Source organism: Emys orbicularis, chromosome 1 (genome assembly GCF_028017835.1).
Source record: "Emys orbicularis isolate rEmyOrb1 chromosome 1, rEmyOrb1.hap1, whole genome shotgun sequence".
In the NCBI taxonomy this organism is placed as follows: domain Eukaryota; kingdom Metazoa; phylum Chordata; order Testudines; family Emydidae; genus Emys; species Emys orbicularis.
Window position 1 is genome coordinate 304793335 of NC_088683.1, and position 25703 is coordinate 304819037.

Below are 25703 nucleotides of genomic sequence, written 5' to 3' on the forward strand. Positions count from 1 at the left end.
CTGTAAGGGTGATGTCATCATCTTCTATTATTTGCTCTTCTGCAACATCCAGGGAACTCTCAGTAATCATGTCACTGGATTCATCAACGCAAGCTAAGCCAGAATAATTGTGTAGGAGGTCTGCACTAGGAATATGTTCCACAATGACAGCAGGGAAAATGGATGGATCACCAAGCTATGAAAAAGGAGTATTAAAAGAAAACTATTTAGATTATTTCAGAACTAAATGTTTGTCTATCTGGAATATTTCAATCTTATCACATCTATAAAGTGTTACTAGTACATTAGGTTGTCAGGAACAAATATCAATCAACCAGCAATCCTTTAACATGCAAATTGGCACAGCTGCAGAAGGTGGTCATATAACAGCAAAATAATCATTAGAATTTCTAAAAGGATTACTTTGTACTGAGCAAGCATATTTATTACAGAAATAATTGAGAAACAATTAATGTATATCCCCATGACAACATTTTTACAGAGTCACTTTTTAGAGTAAAACTGTACTTCAAAAAATGGACTGGGCAGAGGATTAGAAAATGCATTGTAGGGGATAACTGCACTGGCTGGAGGAGTAGAAGGGAGGGAGATGTTTTCCAATTAATTCCTATGGTTCTATTAATTGGAAACTTCTCCGTCCCTCCCTCTCCACTGCAGTATCTACTCTCAGCCTACCCTCTAAATTTCTATCTTGTGTCAGATGTAAAAGAAATGAAGCAGCTGGAGAATCAGAAACATGTCAAGCCAAGCAACAATAATTAGAAGACGAACATTCTTTCAAAAGGCAGTCCCCCAACAGGAAGAGGTTTTCAGAAAGTGAATGTTACAACAGAGAAAAGTTTTCTAAAGCTAATCTTCTAAAAGGTCATCTACAGGAAGAGATTCACTAGCTGATGGTAGCACAGTTTGTTACACTTACTCCAAGATTTCTTTCAGCAATCTTCATACTACAAAAACATAGAACACTATTAATTTGACAAATTAAAAGATAGGTTATGTGAGTGGGTCCTTCTGTAAACAAAACAGTGTGGATGGACTTAGGGCTAACATATACTTCAGAAGAGTACAGTATAGATTTGTACCTAGTTCAAGCCATTTTTTTAACCATTCAAGAAAAAATCTTATGATTGTGGTCATAATCTGATCACTGTATACAGTTCAAGTTCAAAAAAAATATATATTCCAAGCCAATGGTTCAATATAAATGATGGCTATAAGGTCAAGTATCTCTCAGCAAAAATCCAGGAAGGGAATTATTGGTAGCACCAGGTGCCATTAAAAGTTTTGATAGGCAGGAATTAGTATTTTAAGTCATTCAGTAGTTTTTAAAAATATGTTCCAACAACAATTGTTGTTAATGGGTAATAAGACTCAAATTAAACAAAATCCCTAATATATTTCAGTGGGCTTCTACTGTTAAGAGTTCAGTAGACACAAAAGCCAATTATGGAAGTTCAGCAAGTAAGTTCCTCAAAATAAAATAACATCTACAAGAGCAATAAAATGGTCAAAAAGCAGACCTAGCTAAGGTCTCTCAAGCAGTTCTGCAAAAATTAGGAAGTGAACAGGTTAGAGCTGAGGAGAGGCCTGTCTGAACAAGAGTGACTCCAAGAGAGAAAGGGCACAAAGTCATAGCATCAGAAAAGATGACTGCTGCTAAGCAGTTCAGTAGAATAATGAGCTTCACTAAGACTTATTACTGAACCCCAAAGAAGTGCTCTCATGTGAGTCAATAGAATCAGTCTGTGTTATTAATATTATATCAAAATGGCTCACAAAACTATTATCCCATTTAAGAACCAAGCCAGCTAATTTTCTTAATGGCACAAGACTAGATAGAAACTAACCAGTAATCTACCCTGCAGTTTCCCAAACTTTGGCCCATAGACCACTGTTGGTCTTTAGAGATCTGGCTGGTCACATGGTTTTGGGTCTATTTGTTTCCACAACAGATATGAGGGGAGTTGAAATGAAAAGTAAAAAAGGCAAAGGGACAAAATAACATATTAAAAAGAGGTAAAGTCAAATTCTTTCTGTATGTTTGAAATTGCTTTATTTGCCCCAGGGTGTTATGTGATCATGAACTGGACAGTAAATGGTCTCCAAGAGGCAACTGCACTATTGAGATGTGGTCCAGGATATGAAAAAGTTTGAGATTCCCCAATATAACCAATATCAAGACATAAACGTATTGTGAAAACATGGGGGAAAATGTTAAGAGAGTATTACGGTTGAAAAGTCAAGCACTCAAAAAATTTAAAATGCCAGAATTAAAGGTTGCCTGACACAAAGGCATCCCCCTCCCACATTTCAAGTCTGTTATCCAAGGCATGAGGTATCAGAGCTTTTTAAAGCAAAGGCCATGAAAACTTTTTAACATAAGCAAACCAACTTATTTTCCCCTCACCTCATTCTCGGAAATGGCTGATTCATTTGGCTGAAATTAAAAAATGAGCCTGAGGCAGATACCTAGCATGGAAAATTTAAGCCCAAAAATTTAAAGTCTGGGAAAGTTTTAAATTAGCTTGGCAGAATTCAATTTTTTTTTAATAATTTTGATGGATAATATCAATGTTTATTTTTAAGCATTTTCCCCTATATTTATCTATTTAAATTTTCAAAATTGCAGGAAATTATGCTGGGAATCAAAAAATAGGGGGTCAGATAATTATTTAATGACAGTAGACATTGAGATTAAAAAAGTTAAACTTTTATAGCCTCTAAAAACACAAATTGTCAATATCACATGTCAAAATATACAAAGTAAATATCCTTAAACCAAGCAGGTTCTCAAGCAGCACTTTTCTTACTTTGCCTATCCGTAAATTTCAATTACTATCAATGGAAATATTTTTTCATCGATTTGTGTGTGTAAAGTGAAATCGACATTTACCAACAAAAATCTAATCCTTCCAAGCCTAGCTATAAGCTACTGAAAACAGGACTTTGTAGTGAGAAGTGTGGCGCAACTTTGATAACAGACAGTACTACCAGCCCCACCTATAATATACATATTGTGCAATATACCACATCCTCTCATATCATTTACTAATTCTGAACATTTCAATGGTTAAACGTAAACCCTTTCTAAATTATCAGGATTTGAAGGTCATGCCATGTTTACACAGGAAAAATATTTTCTCTATATTTGAACAGAAGTCTTGGATTACAATTTTGAAAAGTAATGAATTATGAAGTCCCACCTACATTCAAGGGAAACTATGTTAGCCAGAATAGTTTCCAAACATTCTTCCCAGAGTAGAGCTTATATGTTTTCAACATTGCTGAGTAGGCCTTATGAATGGTGGGACCCCCAACCCAAACAAGGCAGAAGCTCAAGATGCTGGAATGGGGAGGGCAAGAGGGTGAGGAGGAAATGAAGCCTTAAACAGTCTCCTCTTCCAATTCTGTTAGAAACAGGTTGTTTGATAGTGAAGTGTTCCTTCCCTTATGGTTCTGCTGTTGCACTAGCTTGGTAGCTGAAAATGTTGCTTACTTTATTTGTCCATAAGGCCAGCCCTTCTCATTAGCATCTTTCTCTATAAAAATGGTTCTGGCTCAACATGCTCTCTCTCTAATGGCCTAAATTTGTGCCACTACCTTAGCCTCCTCAGAAGGAGAAACTAAGGCACTGGTTCTCAAACTTTTGTATTGGTGACCCCTTTCACACAGTAAGCCTGTGAGTTTAACTCCCCTTATAAATTAAATTACCAGTACTTTTAAAATATTTAACTCTATTATAATTGCTGGAGGAGAAGCGGGGTTAGGGGCAGAGGCTGACAGCTCACGACCCCCCATGTAATAACCTCACAACTCCCTGAGGGGTCACTACCGCCAGTTTGAGAACCCTGAACTAAAGAAAGCAAGTGAACTATATTGTTGTTATTCTTCAAGGGAGTAGGTTTTAAACAATTGCTTTGCTTCAGAAGAATAAATCCAAAGAAACGCTTTTTACTAAAAATAAGGAAGAGTATTTACAATTTAGAAACAATTTTTGTGTAAATGAAATTCTTGTCCAGAGCTTTCTAAGGTCCCATCTACACTGCACAGTAGAAGTTATAGTGCTGTGGAACCTGGCTACAATAGGTCAGTCATCTGTTCATTTTTAAAATATCTTCAGTCTTGCACTATCAACAGGACTGAACCATATTTTGATAGTGTTACTGAACTGTACTGCAGCCTTGAATTTTAGCAGTCTGTAGGATTGCTCAGGAACATGGTTTAGCACAACCTACAATTGTGTTCTGACCATGCCTGGGGACTACTGTCCCGAATACACCACCATGGTACACCTCTACCTCGATATAACGCTGTCCTTGAGAGCCAAAAAATCTTACCGTGTTATAGGTGAAAGCACGTTATATCGAACTTGCTTTGATCCACCGGACTGCGCAGCCCCGCCCCCCCGGAGCACTGCTTTACTGCGTTATATCTGAATTCGTGTTATATTGGGTCGCGTTATATCGGGGTAGAGGTGTAGTTGTAACTAAATATCCCCAACATCTCTCTCACCTATAGAAGTTGGTCCAATAAAAGATATTACCTCACCCACCTCTCTCAAATATCCTGGGATCGATATGGTTACAACTACACTGCATATCCCAACATACTAATTTATACAGTGCCAAAAGACAGTATTAGGATAATTCTTAGTTTTGCCCTATGCTTAAATAACTATTTGAGGAACTTAGTGACACACACTGTTCAGGAAGGAAAAGGTGAACGTAATGAAAAAAGTAAGCTGGAGGATATAGAAAATTATTAGTAATAGCCATGCTGTCATATGGTAAGTGAAGTTGATTTAAATAAATTATAGTCTTAGAAGAGTAGGAGTAAAAATCAGCAACGCTTTTAGTGGCATTTAAAAAAAAACATGACTACCACTTTTTGGGTTTGCATACTGATAAGATGCAAAGTAAAGGTTTTCTTTCCTGCAATATTAAGAATAGGAAGCTTACAGCAAATATTCTGTAATTACTCACAGAAAATATATGTACACTTGTAGGCTTTAGGGAAAAATGAAACTTTGTAAAAGGAGTTTTTTGTTACTGCCAAAATTACTTTTTTACATTGACTGCACTTGCAAATTTCATCAATAAAATTTCGTCCACCCTCTCCCCCCACACGAAGTTCTATTGAAATATACTGATATGAAAGTGACAAGAGAAAGAGGCAATTTCATCTCAGATTTTCCATACCCTTCTCAATAATATAACTGGAGGGAAAGTACTTGGATCCCAATAGAATAGAAGATTGAAACTACTAGTAGTTGTGTTATTTTAAGTCACAGGAGCAACTTTGTACAAATTATGAATAGCAGAAGTCGTCTGATAGAATTACTAGTCAGAGATGCTCTCCTTCCTTGATGGAGACTGCCTGTGAAATCAGAAGAGTCAGCTTCTGACAAGGTGTCCACCACACCTAGGCACATGAGAGATTAACAGGTCTCACAGCAGCTTCTGGGGAGCAGATAAATGTGGTGTGTTCCCCATGGAACTGGAAGCCCATGAAGGGAGACCTGAACCATGTCTTCCTAGGAGCTTTCTGAATATAGGAGTCCTCCTCATATAGAAACTGACTTCAGTTCCATCACCCCTGCCAAAGACAATCCAGCCTTCCAAATTGATCCACAGCCAGATTATCAATCCCAGGAAAGTGGGAAGGGGACTGAGAATCTGGCTGAAAGATACTCTGCATGGAGATAGAGAGTAAAACTTACTGCCCGATCCAGAGGCCCTGTGACACTGGAGTTGAGAGGGGAGAGAGGAAGTGGCTATATGCAAAGTAAAGGAGACTACTGAAGGCGGATTGGAATTGGGCCAAAAGGTGGAGAAAATCAGTCCCCACTAACTTGACTGCACTGTTCTGTGAATCTGTGCCATGGCATCTTAAAACAATTGACAGGCCACCTGCCAGGCAATGAGACTGTACTTTCTGAGGTCCTCCCTCTCTCTTGGAGGAGTGTGAAGGGCCAAAAGTGGCAGTCAGGGAGTAAAGAAATTGTAAGGGATAGCACCAGGTCTGATCCACAAGCACTACCAGACCTAGTGTACCCTTGGGAAGGTACTGTGGCTGCCAAAATGCAACTGTTTCAAGCCTGGAACTTCCTAACCAACTGCAAGGCAGTGAAGGAATGGAAGGGAGAGAGAGAGAGAGAGAGAGAGAGAGGTCATAGAGTAAGACCAGAAGGGACCAACATGTCATCTAGTATGTCTTCCTGTATGGCACAGGCATCAACACTACCCAACAACCAAAATTAGACAGAAGTAACACAGCCCCTGGGAGAACAGACTATTATGTGCCACAGGCAGGAACTGTGGTAGGGAGCATATCTGCCAGAATTGGAGCCTCTACAACGGGGGTAGGCAAACTACTGCCCGGGGGCCACATCCGCCCCTCCAGATGTTTTAATCTGGCCCTCGAGCTCCCGCCAGGGAGTGGGGTCGGGGGCTTGCCCTGCTCTGCCCGGCTCCTGGAAGCAGTGGCATGTCCCCCCTTGGCTCCTACGCATGGGGCAGCCAGGGGGCTCCGCACACCGCCCCAAGCGCCGCCCCCGCAGCTCCCATTGGCCAGGAACCACGGCCAATGGGAGCTGCAGGGGTAGCGTCTGCAGACAGGGCAGCGTGCAGAGCTGCCTGGCTGCGCCTCCGCGTAGGAGCTGGATGGGGGACATGCTGCTGCTTCTGCGAGCTGCTTGAGGTAAGTGCTGCCCAGAGCCAGCACCCCTGACCCCCTCCTGCGCCCCAACCCCCGCCTCAGCCCTGATTCCCCTCCTGCCCTCGAACTCCTCGGTCCCAGCCCAGAGCATCCTCCTGCACCCCTAACCTCTCATCCCCAGCCCAGAGCCCGCACCCCCAGCTGGAGCCCTCATCCCCTCCCGCACCCCAACCCCCAATTTTGTGAGCATTCATGGCCCACCATACAATTTCCATACCCAGATGTGGCCCTCGGGCTAAAAAGTTTGCCCACCCCTGCTCTAGAAGGTGCAGCATAGTTTCAGACTGATGGTACTCCATGCAGAAACAGAATCATCCCTATTTAAGCAGGATCTGTTCTGTGTAGCCACAGAGTTTGTAATCCTATTAGTAGAGTAAGCACAAGCTAAGCCACCCCATTCTCAAGCCTGTGAAGAAGTTTTTATGCTATTTGTGCATGGTCACACTTGCACACTCCAAAAAGGACCATTGAGAAGGCAAAACAAAACAAAACAAAACAAAACAAAAAAAGAGCATTTCCTAAACAGAAATGGATAAAGCTGGTAAGGAAATAAATCCTATTTCCTGTTCATGTGGAGTCATTTGTTCAAATCCCACCTCTAGCACCATCGGACACTGGCTGAGCTGAGTTACATTTGCAAATAAATGACTCATAAGTTGATTTTAAGTGTTGAAGTAAGACAATAACAAAAGAAATAAAATAAGAATGAGTTATAACTTCCCAAAAGTACTGAAAACAGCCAGAATCTAGACACTGTAGACACGTCATGCGTCTGACGAAGTGGGTATTCACCCATGAAAGCTTATGCTCCAATACATCTGTTAGTCTTAAAGGTGCCACAGGACTCTCTGTTGCTTTTTACAGATCCAGACTAACACGGCTACCCCTCTGATACTTAAGAATCTAGACACTGAAACTTTCTCTGAAACAGTCTCCCTCTCTACATTCCAGACAGAAAATGGACTCTAAACTAAGTGTTAAGAGCTTTTAAAACAGGAAAATTCCTTATATTTCAATCCCTAAATTCTAATATTCAAAAACACAGCAAAAATAATTTTTTAAAAATTAAATTGGGTGACACCAATACTCAAAGCTCAGCTAGAAAAAAAAAAATCTTTGTTAGACTAATAAAAATATTTTCAGGGCTACAACTTTCTAACTGCCAGCCCTGGACATATAAACAGAAATATCAATTTTATCTATCACAGAAATCAAAACCCTTAGCAATTCTGTATATAATTAACTACCTCCCTGGTCTTACCACATGATCCCTCTGGTTTATACATTCTAATACAGCATTTTTTTGGGTAACAATATAATATGACATGTCCATATTCAATTTCCACTTTAGCCACTCAGATCTTTTTCTGTAGAAGAGTGTCCCTTTTTATAAGATTCGTTCTCATAAATCAGCCATCTCTAGATTTATCCTCATCTCTTGCAATTGAGCTAAAATCTCCCAGGTTTGGAAGGAACTTGCAGCAAAGTATTCTCAATGAGTGATCATTGGCATTATAGAGTTCACTTTTTCCCATTAGTCTGTTATAGCCTTAATTGGGTCACTTTTAGGGCATGCTACAAGACTGTTTTCCTAGGCTTTTTCTAGCATAGGATTTATTGGGCTTCCAAAGTGAATGCCAGGGAGGCATTTGTTCTGAGGTTGAAGAACTCTTAAGGGAGGTTTATATTGCCCTCTTGAAATATTTGATCATGTTCTTTATATGTTATGCCTATTTCCATTTGTCTACATCAAAACATATTTAAACAGAGCAAAAACATGCCAGATTCATTTCTTCTCTACGAAGTTGGAATGAAGCATCCTTTCCTTCCTCAGCATTCTCCTCTGCCATTGGCTGGGAAAGTGAGAACAACAATAAATAATGCTAATAAATAAGGCTTGCTTTCCACTAAGTTTATGGAATTGCAATATTTGAATCCCTGGGCTGTCATGAACTCTGGAAAAATACAGGGAAGGAAGTTACATTGCCAGAACTTCCACCCAAAATTGAGTAAGCAGTTCAAACTCAAGTTTCATTGGAAGCATGTGAGTGACAGCAGATGTTAGCCAATCAAAGCCCTTTAGGTAGGTCATGTTAAAAAAAAAAAAAAAAAAAAAAAAGCCATAGCATGATTACAAAACCAGAAGCATTGTAGAAGGAGAGGTGCTTTTCACACAGAACTTTTAAAAGATATTATGGCCTGGATAGACAGTAACAGTGTTTAGCAGCATTTTGAAAACTGCCTCCCTGTAATAATGCCTTGCTAACAAATACAAATCTTACCTTTAATAGGCATTTGAAATCTCTTAAGAGCAGTTGCCCTCTTCCCTCCATAAGTATGATTATTATAATTTGCATTTAAGGAATCCTTCACTATAGTGTCAAGGCAGATTTTACATCATTTAGACACAGGGCTTGGCTTAGATAACTAATTGAGAGAATGGTTTGAAGGGGATGGAGGGTTTTTTTTTTGTAATGTGACAGACACTAGCCTAAATAAATTATTGGAGTTTAAATTGCTAGTTGCATTTTTGAGTAGCTGACAAAACCCTATAATAATACAGTTCAGAAAATAACCCATAACGTACATATGGTATCCAAGATAACCTTCTGGTGGGTTTTCTGGCCATCTGTGGAGTAGCACCCTCCCCATATTTATAATCTTATCCAAGTGTATTAGAAGGGTTAAAAAGACTGCTAAATACTAGGGCTTTGGAATTCTGCATCTACCAATGGGATCTACTGGCACAGATCTGTTAACAATGAAGAAATGGTCTCTTCAATACCACAGAAGTCACAAGGTCATGACTACCAAGCACTTGAACTATTTTCTGCTTTGTTCACAAACACTGCATGAAGCAACAGTGAACTTTCGAAACCGTGCTAACATTTTCTGTGGTAATAATGATCTCAATGCTTAGTTAAAAAAAAAAAAAAAAGAGGGCGACATGTTTTCTGATATTTTTAGAATACGCACATCACTGACAAACTAATATAGCTTCTTTTTTTATCTCATACCTGTTGCTCATCCTCCATGACGTTGCTGGCAAATTCAAACACGAGCTCATTCTGTTGTACAACTGCTGCCATAATAAAGCATTCCCAGGTCTCAGTTCCACAGAAGAAGAAAAATGCTCTCAAATGTAAAGGAATGGAGACTGTTTCCAAGATCCAGTCAGGCAGGAAAACACGATTATGAAATGAACCAGGTGTCTGGGCCAATAATTCCTGGACAGCCAATCTTCCTGGGTTCTTCCCTGCTCAAAGATAAACAAACCCGGGGAAACCTTTCCTGAAATGTCCTCAGTTAGATAACCTTTCACCCCTGAAAAACAAAAATATTACAATGAATAAGTAGTTGCCTTAACTGTACAGCACAGCCATAAAAGTTTGTTCAGAGTAATAAAGAGATCCACATCTACATCACATAAAGTCAGACTCTCCCGTATCTTTAGAGATCTTATTTTTACAGATAAGAACATGTTTAATTTAGTGTGCTTCATAAACAGTTCAGTTTGTTTCACCAAGTGGGACATGAGTTTCAAAGTGTATCAGATTAAAATAAAAATAAAAGTAGCATACTGACAAGTAAAAACAAAAAATGATAATTTAAATACAATAGTTATTGACATTTTATTTTTCACTTGATACACAGCATGCAGCTCCCATACTTGTTAATGAAGTATCTAAGAGAAAATTCAAGGCAAAATATAAAATCCCAGAGCAATCTAATAAGTTATTGGATACAGCAGGTACTATTGTTTTCTCCTCCTCATTTGCTGGCCCAATTTTGAAAAGTTGTTATTTTGCCAGTTAAATGGATGATTCACTTTATCTTGGTTAACTCCTAAAGCATAGACTAGATAAAACAAATACATACTCCTTTTTAACTAATCCTTCTAAAATCCAGAAAGCCCTGGAGTTCTCACACTAAGCAGCCTCTCTTTTTAAAATGTACTGTAAATGTATCCTTATCTCTAGCACAGGCTTGCAAGCAACAGGAAGGAAACAGCACTGACCACGTCATGGCAAATTAGAACATGCAAAAAACTGCACGCTACAATAGCAAAAAACAGAAATGCAACTTAGGAATGTAAACAGCTTCATTGGAGGGATATGTGCTTACAACTCCCACATTCTAATTTATTCAGCTGCAATAAAAGGTAGAGGCAGCTGAAATGGGCTCAAAGTGATAAACTGTATCACATTTTTTCAAATGGGACATAAAATGTGATCTTATTTATATGACTCATATATTAAGTAAACTGATAAGAAAAAGCTGAGAAACGTTTTTAAAATATAGGCCAAGATTTTCAAGAAATAGGTGCATAAAGCTAGATGCCTACGTCCATATTTAGTGCCTAAATATGGATTTAGGACCCTAACTTTAAGCACCTATTTTTGAAAATATCAGCCCATGGTTCCACCCACTGCATTAAATTCAGATCTCCTAAGACAGTTTTCTGTCAGGGTACACGTACCCCTGGGGGGGACGCAGAAATCTTCCAAGGGGTATGCCAACTCATCTTATTTGCCTAGTTTTACAACAGGCTCTAGAACCATGAAGCAGGACAGGGATCCCCCATGTACTGCTGCGATAACAGAGGAAGAAGGATAAAAATTCAACAAACAACGTGAGAGCGGGTGGAGTGGGTATTGTAAGGCGGGATGGGGCAGGATTAAAAAAAATAGTCCTCCCGTGTCGCAAACAACATGAATGCCCCAGCTAGCAGCCCCCACTTTCCAGATGCCCAGCTCTGAAGGCAGTGGCTGCCGCCAGCAGTAGTGCAGAGGTAAGGGTGGTACAGTATGGTATTGCCATTCTTACTTCTGCACTACTACTGGTGGCAGCACTGCCTTCAGAGCTGGGCAGACAGAGAGTCTTGGGGTACAAACTTGGGGTACAATCAGACTCCTAAAAGGGGTACAGAAGTCTGGAAAGGTTGTGAACCACTGTCCTAAGACACAAGTTATATATTAAATATTGTAGCGGGGTAGTCACCCCGCTCCGGTCCAGAGGGGTTAAAAACAGGCTGTGGCTTGAGAAAGCAGCTTTTAGGCTGAGCTGATTGGGGGAAGTGGCTGCAGCTGGGCAACGCCCCAAACAGACTCAGCTGGCCCTATAAAGGCAGGGAAGGGAGGGGCAGATGGAAGTCTCTCTCTGCTTGTAGAGAGAGAAGGGCCTGGCTGCAAGGGAGCTGAGCAGGGTACGGGGAGTGGAGCAGGGCTGGGGGAAGGCTAGAGGAGCTGGGTAGCTCCAGTGTGGAAAACCCCCAGGCTGCGGGCCTAGCTGAGGGCCTAAGACCAGTACTGGGGCTGCAGAGAGAGGTAGCAGGTCCAACCCAACCTTGCCTGTGATGAGTGGCGTACACTGCAGTCTGCCCCAGTGAGTGGGGGCTAGATGGTGACTGGCAGTAGCCATATTCTGAGGTGAAGTGGGGATAGTGGGTGGGGGTTCCCCTGGGAGGGGGAGACCCAGAATTGTGGGTACTGCTGGGGGGAAGCACCCAGTTAAAGGGGCACCGGGGTCCAGGAGGGATACGGGGGCCAGCAGCGGCAAGGTGGATCACTGGCCTGAAGAGGGCACTCTGGAAGCTGGAGAGCTAATTCCCGGAAGTGACCAGCAGGAGGCGCTGCCGGTGAGTCTGCACCAGCTTCCAGACATATAGCAATCAACTGTGAAATATACATTTTGAGCCAGCCAGATCCTGTGGCCATTAAAGTCAAAGGCAAAATTTCTAAATGACTTTAAAGGGAACAGGATTTAGCCATTTCTGATTATTAACAACTGTGTTTATATACAATACTGATCTTGTTAAAGGGAGGGGATACAGATTCTTTGGTTTGTTTTTACAGTGGAATAAGACAGGGAGAATGGAATTGCCTCTCTATTTCCCTAGCATCAAGAAACCTAATTAGGGAGGAGATGTCATGTGCTATAACTTCAGGAAATCCAACAGCTGGGCCTTCCTTTCTCAGGGGACACAGTGTCTGTTGTAGTATTCCCTAATTAATTAATTACAATTACATGTTAACAGTGTAGTATAAAGCACTCAATCTTCCCCTTCCAAAATCAGGAAACCCAAGATTGTACAAACATGAGAACCCCCCCCAACTTCTAAGTTAAATTCCCCATGAGAATAATCATAGCTCTAAATAAAAGGGCATATACTCATTTGAGTTTTCTTAATGGAAGCCACATGAATATATTTTTAAAAATATTTGTTTAATTTTTCAACCTTAAAATAAATTATTTTGTAAAGCACCTATAGTATTTGTGAGGGTCTCCATGTATCCTCAGAATACACGTACAGGTTGCAGCAGTGCAACGACTCTAGGTTGCCTCTCAATGTTTCTAATCTTTAATCTTGAGGGACACTTCTAACCTCCCTTACCATTTATTTCTTTGCCTCTCTTTTGAGAAAATGCAAGTGCCAATAGTGTCAGTCATATGCTCACTAATCTCATTTCACATCGGCCACCTAGCAGCCTGTTTGCTGATATTCAAAATGAAGGATACAGCAGCAAAAGTAAATTACTGTATATACTCATTCATAAGCCGAATGTTTTTGGTAAAAAATTGACGCATCAAAGAGCGGGGATCAGCTTATAAATGGGCCTACACCAAAATTTGATGATTTTAAACTCTATGGAATCATTTAATTGAATATCTAATACATTGTCGTTTTGTTTACCTGGAGCGTCTGCAGGCATGGAGCCCCTCAGCTCCCTGTGGCTGTAGTTCGCCGTTCCTAGCCAATGGGAGCTGTGGGGAGTGGCGCCACTTCCCACAGCTCCCATTGGCTGGGAACGGCGAACTGCAGCCACAGGGAGCTGAGGGGCTCCATGCCTGCAGACGCTCCAGGTAAACAAAATGTCCCGACCCCCCAGCGGCTTACCCTGACGGCCAGGAGCCAAAGTTTGCCAACCCATTTATTGATGTCAATACTGCAGCCTTTTAAAGTTGCAAAGGCTTTGTTTAGTGGACTAGAGTGGCTAGAAATGGACCTCATAAGTCTTGAGCCAATATGAAAATATAACGTGCAGAATCGATGGAATCTCTAATAAAATTGAAATAGCCTGTTATCCCTACAGACATGCCAATCTACAGGGCTGCTTTGAAATAAACAAAGAACACTGTCAAATTATTATTGATAAAGCAGGTGACATTCCTATATAAAGTCTTACAAAATCTGTAACTATAATAATACTCTATTTTCATACTAGTATTTAAAATGAACGGTGAAATCAAAAGAAAAAGGTCTTCTTATCATGCAACGTTCAATATTAAAGTTGTTGAATATGCAGAAGCAAACAATAATTGCGCCGCTGCTTGTGAATTCTGTATCCATGAGAAGCAAGTAAGATAATGGCAAAAAAATAAAACACCACTAAAAGACATGCCAAGAATCAAGAAAAAAAAAATGTCCAACGAGGTGCGCTTCATTTCCTGAGCTAGAGAAAGATCTCAATAATTGGGTTGTTGAATGTCGACAAAATGAGTACATTGTCACTAGAACTGGAATTCGTCTGCGTGCTCTGCAAATGTCGAAAGACGACAAATACAAGTCAGTAAAGCCGTCAATGTTTGTCACATCAGCGGGTTGGTGTACTCGCTTCATGAACCGTCATAGTCTCTCGCTTCATCAGCGAACAAAGATTGCGCAAAAGCTGCCTAGAGATCTGGAAGAAAAAATCGAATCTTTCCGAATATTTATTATAAAATATCGAAGGGAATATGCATTTGAACTGTCACAAATAGGAAATATGGACGAAACACCAATGACATTCCATCTCCCGAGCAACAGAACGGTAACCGGTGTTGGTGGGAAAAAGTTTTAAATTAAAACCACTGGCCATGAAAAAATCCATTTTACGGTGGTTTCATCATGTTTGGTAAATGGATCAAAGCTCCCTCCTGTTGTTGTTTTTAAAAGAAAAACCTTGCCTAAAAACATGAAATTTCCCGCTGGTGTCATCGTACGTGCACATGAAAAGGGATGGATGGATGAGTGTGGGACTATTGAATGGCTGGAAAAAGTGTGGAATAAGAGACCAGGAGCACTTTTCAAGAAACCTGCTATGCTTGTTTGGGACATGTTCAGGGCACACAAGATGGATGAGGTGAAAAATGTGGCCAAAAATATGAAAACTACTTTGGCTGTAAGATCTAGAGGCTTAACTTCAGTTCTACACCCGCTTGATGTCTGCCTGAACAAACCCTTAAAGGACAGGCTACGCAAAATGTGGTTTGAATGGATGTGCTCAGGCATGGCAAAGTTGACAAAAGGCGGGAATTTTATGAAGCCCGAAATCAATCTGGTCGCCCAGTGGATCAAGGACGCGTGGGTGCCTATTCCCTCGGAAATGGTAGAAAAATCATTTAGGAAATGCTGTATCAGCAATGCACTCGACGGGTCAAAAGATGATGCCATATTTGATGATGACACAACAGAGGCTGATGATGAGAAGGAATCTGACTCTGAAGACGACACTGCCGACATCTACGATGACGATGCAGGTGCAGCTGTGACTGAAGCCGAGTTTAATGAACTGTTTGGTGAATCAGAGACTGATTCAGACTTTGAAGGATTTTAAGACTTTTTAAAGTCTCATTCTTCTAAGTTACTTGTTTTAAATATCCATTTACTGATTTTAAATGACTGTAATTTTGAAGGTGAGTACATATTTGTTCAGTTGTTGTTATAACAACAACAGGTTTTTTGTTAGATTACATTAAAATAATTCTAGCAAAACTTTTGAGTGTTACTTGTGATGCCAGCTTTTAAAATATAGCAGGGGTCGGCAAACTTTGGCTCCCGGCCCGTCAGGGTAAGCCGCTGGTGGGTCGGGACGTTTTGTTTACTTGGAGCATCTGGAGGCACTGAGCCCCTCAGCTCCCAGTGTCTGCGGTTTGCCATTCCCGGCAAATGGGAGCTGCGGGAATGGCAAACCACGGACACTGGGAGTTCAGGGGCTCCGTGCCTGCAGATGCTCCAAGTAAACAAAACATCCTGACCCGCCAGCGGCTTAACCTGACGGGCCGGGAGCCAAAGTTTGCCAACCCCTGAAATATAGGGTCAGCTTATGAAAGGGTCATACAGTTTTTTGCTATTTTTACCTAACCATCTTGGGGGGTCGGCTTATAAACAAATGGGCTAATGAACGAGTATATACAGTAGTTTAAACCTTCCCCAATAGATAAATTAATACTTTTTCATTAAGATGAAATATTTTGTTTGCACTTTCTCTAACCAAGGAACAGCAATACCAATTTCCAAGCATCACAGTCCAGACACTGAGTTAGTGTGCAAGGCCTACAGACTTGAATTTTTCTATCAATGAAAAAAAGTAGATATATTAACAGCAGTGGTTCTAAATTAGGGTAAATGAACGAACTCAGGCCTGGTCTACACTAGGAGGTTATGTCGAATTTAGCAGCGTTAAATCGAATTAACCCTGCACCCGTCCACACAACGAAGCTATTTAGTTCGACATAGAGGTCTCTTAAATTCGATTTCTGTACTCCTCCCCAACAAGGGGAGTAGCGCTAAATTCGACATGGCCATGTGGATGGAAATCGACGCTAATAGCTCTGGGAGCTATCCCACAGTGCACCACTCTGTTGACACTCTGGACAGCAGTCCGAGCTCGGATGCTCTGACCAGCCACACAGGAAAAGCCCCGGGAAAATTTGAATTCCTTTTCCTGTATGGCCAGTTTGAATCTCAGGAAGTCTTGGATCTGATCGCTGTGTGGGGCGATGAGTCCGTGCTTTCGGAGCTGCGATCGAAAAGACGGAACGCAAAGATCTACGAGAAGATCTCAAAAGCCATGACAGAGAGAGGATACAGCCGGGATGCAACGCAGTGCCGCGTGAAAATCAAGGAGCTGAGACAAGGGTACCAGAAGACCAAAGAGGCAAACGGACGCTCTGGATCCCAGCCCCAGACATGCCGTTTCTACAAGGCACTGCATTCCATTCTAGGTGCGGCCGCCACCACTACCCCACCACTGACCGTGGACTCTGAGGATGGGATATTGTCAACGGCCGCTTCCTCGGAGATGTTAGCGGACGGGGAAGATGAGGAAGGAGATGAGGAGGACGAGGCAGTCGACAGCGCTTACAACGCTGATTTCCCCGACAGCCAGGATCTCTTCATCACCCTCACAGAGATCCCCTACCAACCGTCCCCAGGCGTTAACCAGGACCCAGAATCAGGGGAAGGATCAGTCGGTAAGTGTTTAAAACATGTAAACATTTATTTTGAACAGAACAGGAATATTAACAATATTAACAATGGGTTTTTCATGATTACTTTGCCCTAGGCGCTCTACTTTTTAGTCCTTGCCAGTGCAGCTACTGGAAAAGAAGGTCTATATGTCTGGGGATAGAGCTGAAATCCTCATGGGACATCTCCATGAAGCTGTCCTGGAGGTAATTGGAAAGCCTTTGCATGAGGTTCCTGGGGAGAGCGGCCTTATTGTGTCCTCCGTGGTAGGAAACTTTTCCGCGCCAGGCTATCATCAAGTACTCTGGGATCATTGCCTTGCAGAGCATGGCGGCATACGGCCCTGGTTTTTGCTGGCTTTCACGCAGCATGCGGTCTTTCTCTGTCCCAGAAATCCTCAGCAGAGTGATGTCGCTCATGGTGACCTGCTTAGAATTAGGGGAATGTTACTGTTGGGACTGCTTGCCTGTTCCATTACAGAACTGTAACCGGCATTTTACAGCCACGCGGTGGAGGCGGGAGAGGGGCAGCATACAGGGATCTTTCCCGGGGACAGCCGCGAGGGGGTGGGACAGGGGCAGAGTTCATGCTTGCCGGATTGCCGGCAGCAGGAACTGGCCAATGCTAGGAGCATTGCTTTGAACGTGAAAGGAGGGCACTGCTATAATTTAAGTTTTAAGCAGCCAAAAGTCTACGGCTTACCATGTCAGCCTGCTACCCGAATTCCGCTGTCCTGCCCCGCTTGTCTGATCTCCACTGCAAGACCCCAGGCACTGAATGCGAAGGCCGAAAATTCGACCTTGTCCTGAGTGCGCATGTGATAGGTGCTGTGCATGGTCTTGTTCACAGAGAAAGACTATGTTCATTGTTCACAAAAAATTATCTTTGTGAGGAATTCACTCCCTTTTTCCCATCCCACAGCTGCGACTGTCTCCCGACCTACCCTGGCATCCCCCTCCCAGAGGCTGGCGCAAATTAGGCAGAGAAAGAAAAGGACACGGGACGACATGTTCTCAGAACTTATGGGCTGCTCCCGAGCCGAGGCGGCCCAGCAGACCCAGTGGAGGGAGAACATGTCGCAAATCCATCGATCACACATAGAACGGGAGGAGAGGTGGCGGCAGGAAGACCAGCAGGCGACTCAAACGCTGCTTGGACTAATGAGGGAGCAAACGGACATGCTCCGGCGCCTTGTGGATGTTCTGCAGGACCGGAGACAGGAGGACAGAGCCCTCCCCCGCCACAAAGTCCCATCCCCCCCTCACCCAAAGTCCCAAGAAGGAGGGGCGGCAGGGGCCATGAAAACTGTCACTCCACCCCTGCAGACTGCTCAAGTACCAGAAGGCTCTCATTCCCCAAAATTTGATAAGTCCTTTCCTTCCCGCCTCACCTAAGCCCCCGGCCCAGTTTCATCCCCTAACTGTGTAGTTGCTAATAAAAAATACGTTTCTGTTAATTACTGTTTCCATCATGTTCTTTTAGAGGAGAGTGTGTTTGAAGGGGGGGAAGGGGGTTGGTAATTGGACAGGACAGTCACCTTTACCAGGGTACAGACAGGGGGGCAGGTTCAGCAGCAGGTCACACACACATTGCAGTCACTAGGCACCCTGGTCAGTCTTGGAGGTGGTTTTCATGTTCTGTGGGGGGGGGGGGGCGCGGCGGCGGCTATGTGAGTTTGTGGCAGGGGAGGACGGTTAGAGATCTTATGCAGCGGTCCTTTCCATCACTACGCCCGCTCCCCACCACAGTCTGCGTCCCAGTTTCAACACTTTACCGCGAAAACAGTAATAAAGAAAACGGTGTTCATTAACAAAGTTCCATTTATTTTATTTTTAAACGTGTGTTGGAAGGGGGGGGACGGGGTGAACGGGGTATGTAGCTGGAGAGGATAGTCAACATAAACTGGGTAAAGAAACGGGGGCAGGTTCAGCTTCTCTTTAAACAAAGTTAATAGTCACAGGTTACCCTGCTCACTCAGGAACCTAGCTTTCAAAGCCTCCCGGATGCACAGCGCGTCCCGCTGGGCTCTTCTAATCGCACGGCTGTCTGGCTGGGCATAATCAGCAGCCAGGCTATTTGCCTCAACCTCCCACCCCACCATAAAGGTCTCCCCCTTGCTCTCACACAGATTGTGGAGCACACAGCAAGCTGCAATAACAATGGGGATATTGGTTTCGCTGAGATCACAGCGAGTCAGTAAGCTTCTCCGTCTCCCCTTGAGACGTCCAAAAGCACACTCCACCACCATTCTGCACTTGCTCAGACGGTAGTTGAACAGTTCTTTTTCAGTGTCCAGGGCGCCTGTATAGGGCTTCATGAGCCAGGGCATTAGCGGGTAGGCTGGGTCCCCGAGGATCACTGTAGGCATCTCCACATCCCCAACAGTTATTTTGTGGTCCGGGAAGTAAATACCTTCCTGCAGCCGTCTAAACAGACCAGAGTTCCTGAAAACACGAGCGTCATGAACCTTGCAAGGCCATCCGACGTTGATGTTGGTAAAACGTCCCCTATGGTCCACCAGTGCTTGCAGCACCATTGAAAAGTAGCCCTTTTGGTTAATATACTGCCTGGCCTGGTGGTCCGGTCCCAGGATAGGGATGTGAGTTCCATCTATAGCCCCACCGCAGTTTGGGAATCCCATAGCGGGAAAGCCATCTATGATGACCTGCACGTTTCCAAGGGTCACTACCTTTGGCAGCAGTAGCTCAACGATTGCGTTGGCTACTTGCATCACAGCAACCCCCACGGTAGATTTGCCCACGCCAAAGTGGTTCGCGACTGACCGGTAGCTGTCTGGCGTTGCAAGCTTCCAGAGGGCTATGGCCACTCGCTGCTGGACAGTCAGGGCTGCTCGCATCCGGGTGTCCTTGCGCTTCAGGGCAGGGGACAGCAGCTCACAAAGTTCCAGGAAAGTTCCCTTTCGCATCCGAAAGTTTCGCAGCCACTGTGATTCATCCCAGACCTGCAGCACTATGCGGTCCCACCAGTCCGTGCTTGTTTCCCGGGCCCAGAATCGCCGTTCCACAGCATCAACATGACCCATTGCCACCATGATGTTCACGGCGCGGGGTCCCGTGCTTTGTGAGAGGTCTGTGCCACTCTCAGACTTCATGTCCTCACCGCGCTGCCGTAGCCTCCTCGCCCGATTTCTCAGCATCTGCCTCTGGAAAAGGTGGACGATAAGGTGCGAGGTGCTGACAACGGCCATAACTGCAGCGATGGTCGCAGCGGGCTCCATGCTCGCAGTGCTGTGGCGTCCGCGCTGTCACTCACCAGAAAAGTGCGCGAACTGATTGCCCGCCGGCGCTTTCAGGGAGGGAAGGCGGGAGTGACGGTTGGATGACGACAGTTACCCAAAACCACCCTCGACACATTTTTTCCCCCAGCAGGCATTGGGGGCTCGACCCAGAATTCCAATGGGCAGCGGGGACTGCGGGAACTGTGGGATAGCTGCCCACAGTGCACCGCTTCCAATGTTGACGCTTGCCCCATTAGTGTGGACTCACAAAGTCGAATTACTGTCCTTAGTGTGGATACACACGTTCGACTTTGTAATATCGATTCCACATATTCGATTTAAGTAAAATCGAACTAGTCTCATAGTGTAGACATACCCTCAGACACATCCTGCCCTGTGGAGTGCTAAAGATACTTCAGTACTTTAACAATACTTTTCACTGCTGAAACTTCCTTTCATCCAATGATAAAGCATTCTGCAAACATTGAAAGCTGCACAGTACTGTACAGCAAATACTACTGTCTCCATTTTTACAAATGAGGAAATGGAAGGGCAGAGTTGTTAAGTAAGTCACTCAAAGTCACAAAGAGAACTGGAGGCAGAGCCAGGAGTATAACCTGATTCCAGGTTCCCTGCTTATCCACTAGACCAGCAGTTCTCAAACTATGGGGCGGGCCTCAAAAGGGAGAATCGGGAATGTGACAAGGGAGGCACGAGCTGTGTGTAGAGGGGTGGTTTTTTTTGTTTGTTTGTTTTTTTTAAGAGCTCTGACCATCATCCTCAGGTGGCTGGGGCTCGTGCAGAAGGACTGTGCGCACATGGGAGGCGGGGACAAAGGGGACGGCCGGAGCCCCGCCACCTGGGCTTGGGCACTCCTTCCCCCATCTCCCAATCCCTCCCTGGGAGACAGCGGGACTCTGGCTGTCAGCCCTGGGGGAGGCAGCAGCAGCGCAGAAGTAAGGGCGGCAATGGGGCACTAAGTCTACTGCAAAAAATGATGACAAATCTAACTTTTCACATTGCCTCCCTTACTTCTGTGCTGCTGCTGGCATGGCACTGCCTTCAGAGCTGGGCGCCTGGTCGGCAGTCACTTCTCTCCGCTCTGCCTTCAGAGGTGCATAGCAGTATATGTATTTGGGGGAGGGGGGAGAGCACATGAACAACTACAGACCCAAAGAAAGGCGGTCTGATCAAACAAGTATGAGAACCACTGCACTAGACACACTCCTTAGAAAGCTAGCATAGAAGATTTTATTCTTCCATTGATGCTAGAGCATAATTCCCCATAACATGAAGAGCAATTACCTGTGACCATTGATGGATAACTAGGTTCTTATAAGTTTCAATTTCTACTTTAGTTTTTCCTTGATCATTAAAAATACATTTATCAGAGTTTATCTTTTCGTTTTTAAAATCTTTATTAAATCACAAATGGTTACCTGTATTTAGGCCTCACAAAGATTGTGATAAGGCACAAAGCAGAGTGCTCTAAAAAAAATGTAAAACATGGATACATCAACATTACACACACATTAAAGAATCATATTTATTCTTTTTCTTTCTTGGAAGGATCAGGTGCTTGTACCTCTGAAAGGACTTTCTCTCCCTACTATGGGCATCTGTCTTCCAGAGCCTCAACATCATCAACACTCTCAAGGACAAACGAAGAACTATATGTTTCTAAAGAGACTGAACATAAATATGCTGCATATTTTTAAAAAGAAAAAAATAGTTTTAAAAACAAATTGCTTTACTCCGCAAATTTTTCATTAGCTGTAAACACGTTTTTTATGGTAGATTTCATACTACACAGGCAAACAGCATAGACCCAGTACCCAAAAGCATATGCTGTAACAGCAAACTATTAAATACATTTGAACTAATGAAATAAAGTAGCTGGGGCAAAATTAAGTTTTGTAATATGACACCATTTAAAATGTTATACCAGTGTTTCCACTACACAACTTTTTTTAGGGAGTTGAGCGTTTAATCATAAAAGTAAAAACTGACCAAGACTTGTTATTACTGAGTGTCTCAGCCTGAAAGTGGTTAATAAAGAAATTAAGTTTGAAATAGAATCTGTGCAGCCTCTGTCAAGTTGGCATAAGAAGAGTAAAAGATAGAAACATCTTTGCAGATGTATAATTGTGCTTCTAGCTCTCAGAAATATTTAAATAGAACTTTTTCCAGCATCAATCCAGAATATGGACCTATATCTATACTTTGGAAAGAAGTTGAAAATAATCTTGCTTTTCCTCAACCCCAACGGAACTCTACACAAGGACATTTGGTAAACATGTACATTGACAGCTGGATTATATAACTAGACATTATATAATGTCACAGTCTACATTGTTATGCATTTGATATGAATTATAGACTTATGGCTGCAACAGTAGTAAGACGTTTATCAAATTATGCCCTGATCCTCCAAAGGGATTAATGGAGGTGGACTCTTACAACTGATCAGAGAACCACTGACATTAGTGGGACATGAAGTTGCACATATAGGAACCAAGCTTTAATATACGTTTGAAATAGGTTTTTAGATATTACATCAATCAGACTACAATGGCACATAGTTTTATGATAGATTGTTATAAAATGAGAAACAGAATGTAGATGTCAAACAAAGTGATTTGTTTTTGTTCATATTAGAGCAGGGGTTCCCAAACTTGGTTTGCAGCTTGTTCAGGGTAAGCCCCTGGTGGGCCAAGAGATGCTTTGTTTACCTGAGTGTCCGCAAGTCTGGCCGCTCGCACCTCCCAGTGGCCGCGGTTCTCTGTTCCCGGCCAATGGGAGCTGCGGGAAGCGGTGGCCTGGCCTGCGCCACTTCCCGCAGCTCCCATTGGCCAGGAACAGCGAACCGCGGCCACTGGAAGCTGCGAGCGGCCGTACCTGCGGACGTTCAGGTAAACAAAGCATCTCGCGGCCCACCGGGGGATTACTTTGAACAAGCTGTGAACCAAGCTTGGGAACCCCTGTATTAGAAGAAACAGTCACATAACCAAAACACTATGAGCCTAATCCGAAACCCACTGAAGTTCATGAAACTTTAGCCTGGTCCTCACTACAAAGTTAGGTCAACGCAAGGCAGTTTACATCAACTTAACTGTGCATGTGTCTCACTTAAATTTGGCTCCTGCCGATGTAAGTGCCTCGCTGTGCCAACTTAATAACACCACCTCCCTGAGTGGCCTAGAGTCATGGTCGATGTAGTTAGGTCGACACCGTGAGAGTGTAGACCCTGCTTTACCGACATCGACCATTACTGGCCTCCAGAAGCTGTGCCACAATACCCTACACTGAGCTCTCTGTTCACCACTGTGAACTCTGCTTCCTGGGTCACATAGACTAGAAGCCCTCCTCCCCTTTAAAGCCCTGCAAATTTTTTAAATTGCTTTTCCTGATTGCCCAGCTTGGTGAGCACACCTAGCAGCTCTCCGGTCCATTGTTGAGTGCAACTGCTCAGCTGACCATGCCAACTACACTCTCCAGACGCACTTCTGCCTAGAGTACACAGGAGATATTGGATCTCCTGGGCCTGTGGGGAGAAGATGCTGCACAGGCTCAGCTCTGAACCAGACATAGAAACATAGACATCTCTACAAGCAGATTGCTCGGGCAATGCAGGAGAAGCGCTATGACAGGGACCAGCAGCAGTGCCACATGAAAGCAAAGGAGCTGCAGCAAGCACAAGAACGCCAAGGAGGCCAACAATTGATCCACAGTCACAGATCTGCCACTTTTACAAAGAACTGCATGTCAACCTCAGTGGAGACCCTATCACCACCCCCAATAGCATCAAGGATACTACCAAGGAGCTCAAGTCACAGGCCCCTTCCGTAATCAGTGAGGAGGAGTATGGGAAACAGGCAACCATGGGCTCCAGCTATGCAACAAGCCAAGATCTGTTTTTTGACTCCACCTCAGTCCAGCCAGTACTGCAAGTTGAACACAAGAGAGCCCAATGCAGGGGAAGGAACCTCCAGTAAGTATGCAGTTTATTTTGAAATTACAGGGATGGCACCCCAAAGTAGCAGGATACATATGTTGATTTACTCATCTTGACTTGTGCTAGTAGAGGTAGTAGAACACGGGTTTTCAAACTGGGGGTCGGGACCCCTCAGGGGGCTGCGAGGTTATTACATGGGGGTCGTGAGCTATCAGCCTCCAACCCAAACCCCATTTTGCCTCCAGCTTTATAATGGTGTTAAATATATAAAAACGTGATTTTAATTTAGGGGGGGGGGTGTCACACTCAGAGGCTTTGCTATGTGAAAGGGGTCACCAGTACAAAAGTTTGAGAACCACTGCAGAAGAACAACCAAGAGAGATAGAGTTGCTATCTGCTTTTTTAGTCTCCTCCAGGGTTAGACAGTGGAAGCCACGGGAATCAGTTTATGTATGTGTACCGGGATGTCCTGTGAATCCTCCATAGAGATCTCGATGAAACTTTCAAGGAGGTAGTCTGCAACCCTCTGCTGAAAGTTTCTGGGGAGGGCTGCCTTATTTCTTCTGCCACAGTAGGACACTTTCCCATGCCATTCAGCTATAACTTCAGCAGGCTCCACTGCAGTACAGAGGCTAGCAGCATACAGACCTGGGGCAGCATTGGGATGCCAGTACAAGTTGTGCTCTCAATGCCTCTGTTACCCTCAGGAGTGAAATATCAGCTAAAATCACCACCACCTGTAGAAAACTGTGCCGATATTCAGTTCTGTTGCCTTCTACAACTAGAAACATGAAACCGAGCTACTTCCTCCTCATTTCCTCAACCCTGGGAGGGCTACACTCACCAGAGCTGGTGCTGTGACTGGTGCCATACTCAATCAATCCCAAGCAAAAAGTAAGAATGTAGTACTTATAACTTGTGTGGAGCAAGGGGAGTGAATTCACTCAGCACCTTAAGTTTCGATTTCCGTTGTGAATACACTGACAATGGTACCTCTGTGTGTTATATCTGCAGCTGCTGCCATTGCGGCCTATAGGGTTTCCCCCTCTACACATGTGGAATGCCTGAGCCAAATACGGAGGAGAAAGAAGAGGACTCAGGATAACATGTTCCAGGAGATTCTGCAAGCCAGTGCTGCATCAGAGAATGAGCACAGGGCCTAGAGGGTCACCATTGTAGACACTGGAGAAAGATAGAGTGGAGAGGAGAAAGGTGCAGGAAAAGAAGAGGGACGTACTGTAGGAGATGTTTGCACTTCTCAGGCAGCAAATCCCTTGATGCAGACTCTGGTGGACCTGTAAGTTCAACAATCCCATGCTCACCTCCCCCTAGATCCCATTGAAAACTCAGTATCAGGACCTCCCTATAGTTGCCCCCCCATCCCCAAACATTTCACGTGGCATCAGAGGTCAGTGTACTGCCCTTACCACTCCACCCCAGGGGACATTAAAGACAAACACAGCTTCACATACACTGACCTATGAAAGTCACGGTTGGTGTATGTGTAACCTGAAATGAATATGACTGTTCTTTCTCCTTCATAAGTTCTGTTCGCTTAATGT

At 43.7% G+C, this 25703-nt stretch overlaps 1 protein-coding gene across 1 annotated transcript in view; it reads right to left on the reverse strand.

Annotated features, from left to right (window-relative positions):
* The window catches only part of ELF1 (E74 like ETS transcription factor 1), a 100163-nt gene that overhangs the window by 43429 nt on the left and 31031 nt on the right, over positions 1–25703 (reverse strand). Inside the window, exons 2-3 of the mRNA XM_065404487.1 lie at positions 9735–10041; positions 1–175 (exon numbers count right to left, since the gene is read on the reverse strand). Coding sequence (XP_065260559.1) covers positions 1–175; positions 9735–9806 — 247 coding nt within the window. The 5' untranslated portion in view covers positions 9807–10041. The remainder of the gene's footprint in view (positions 176–9734; positions 10042–25703) is intronic.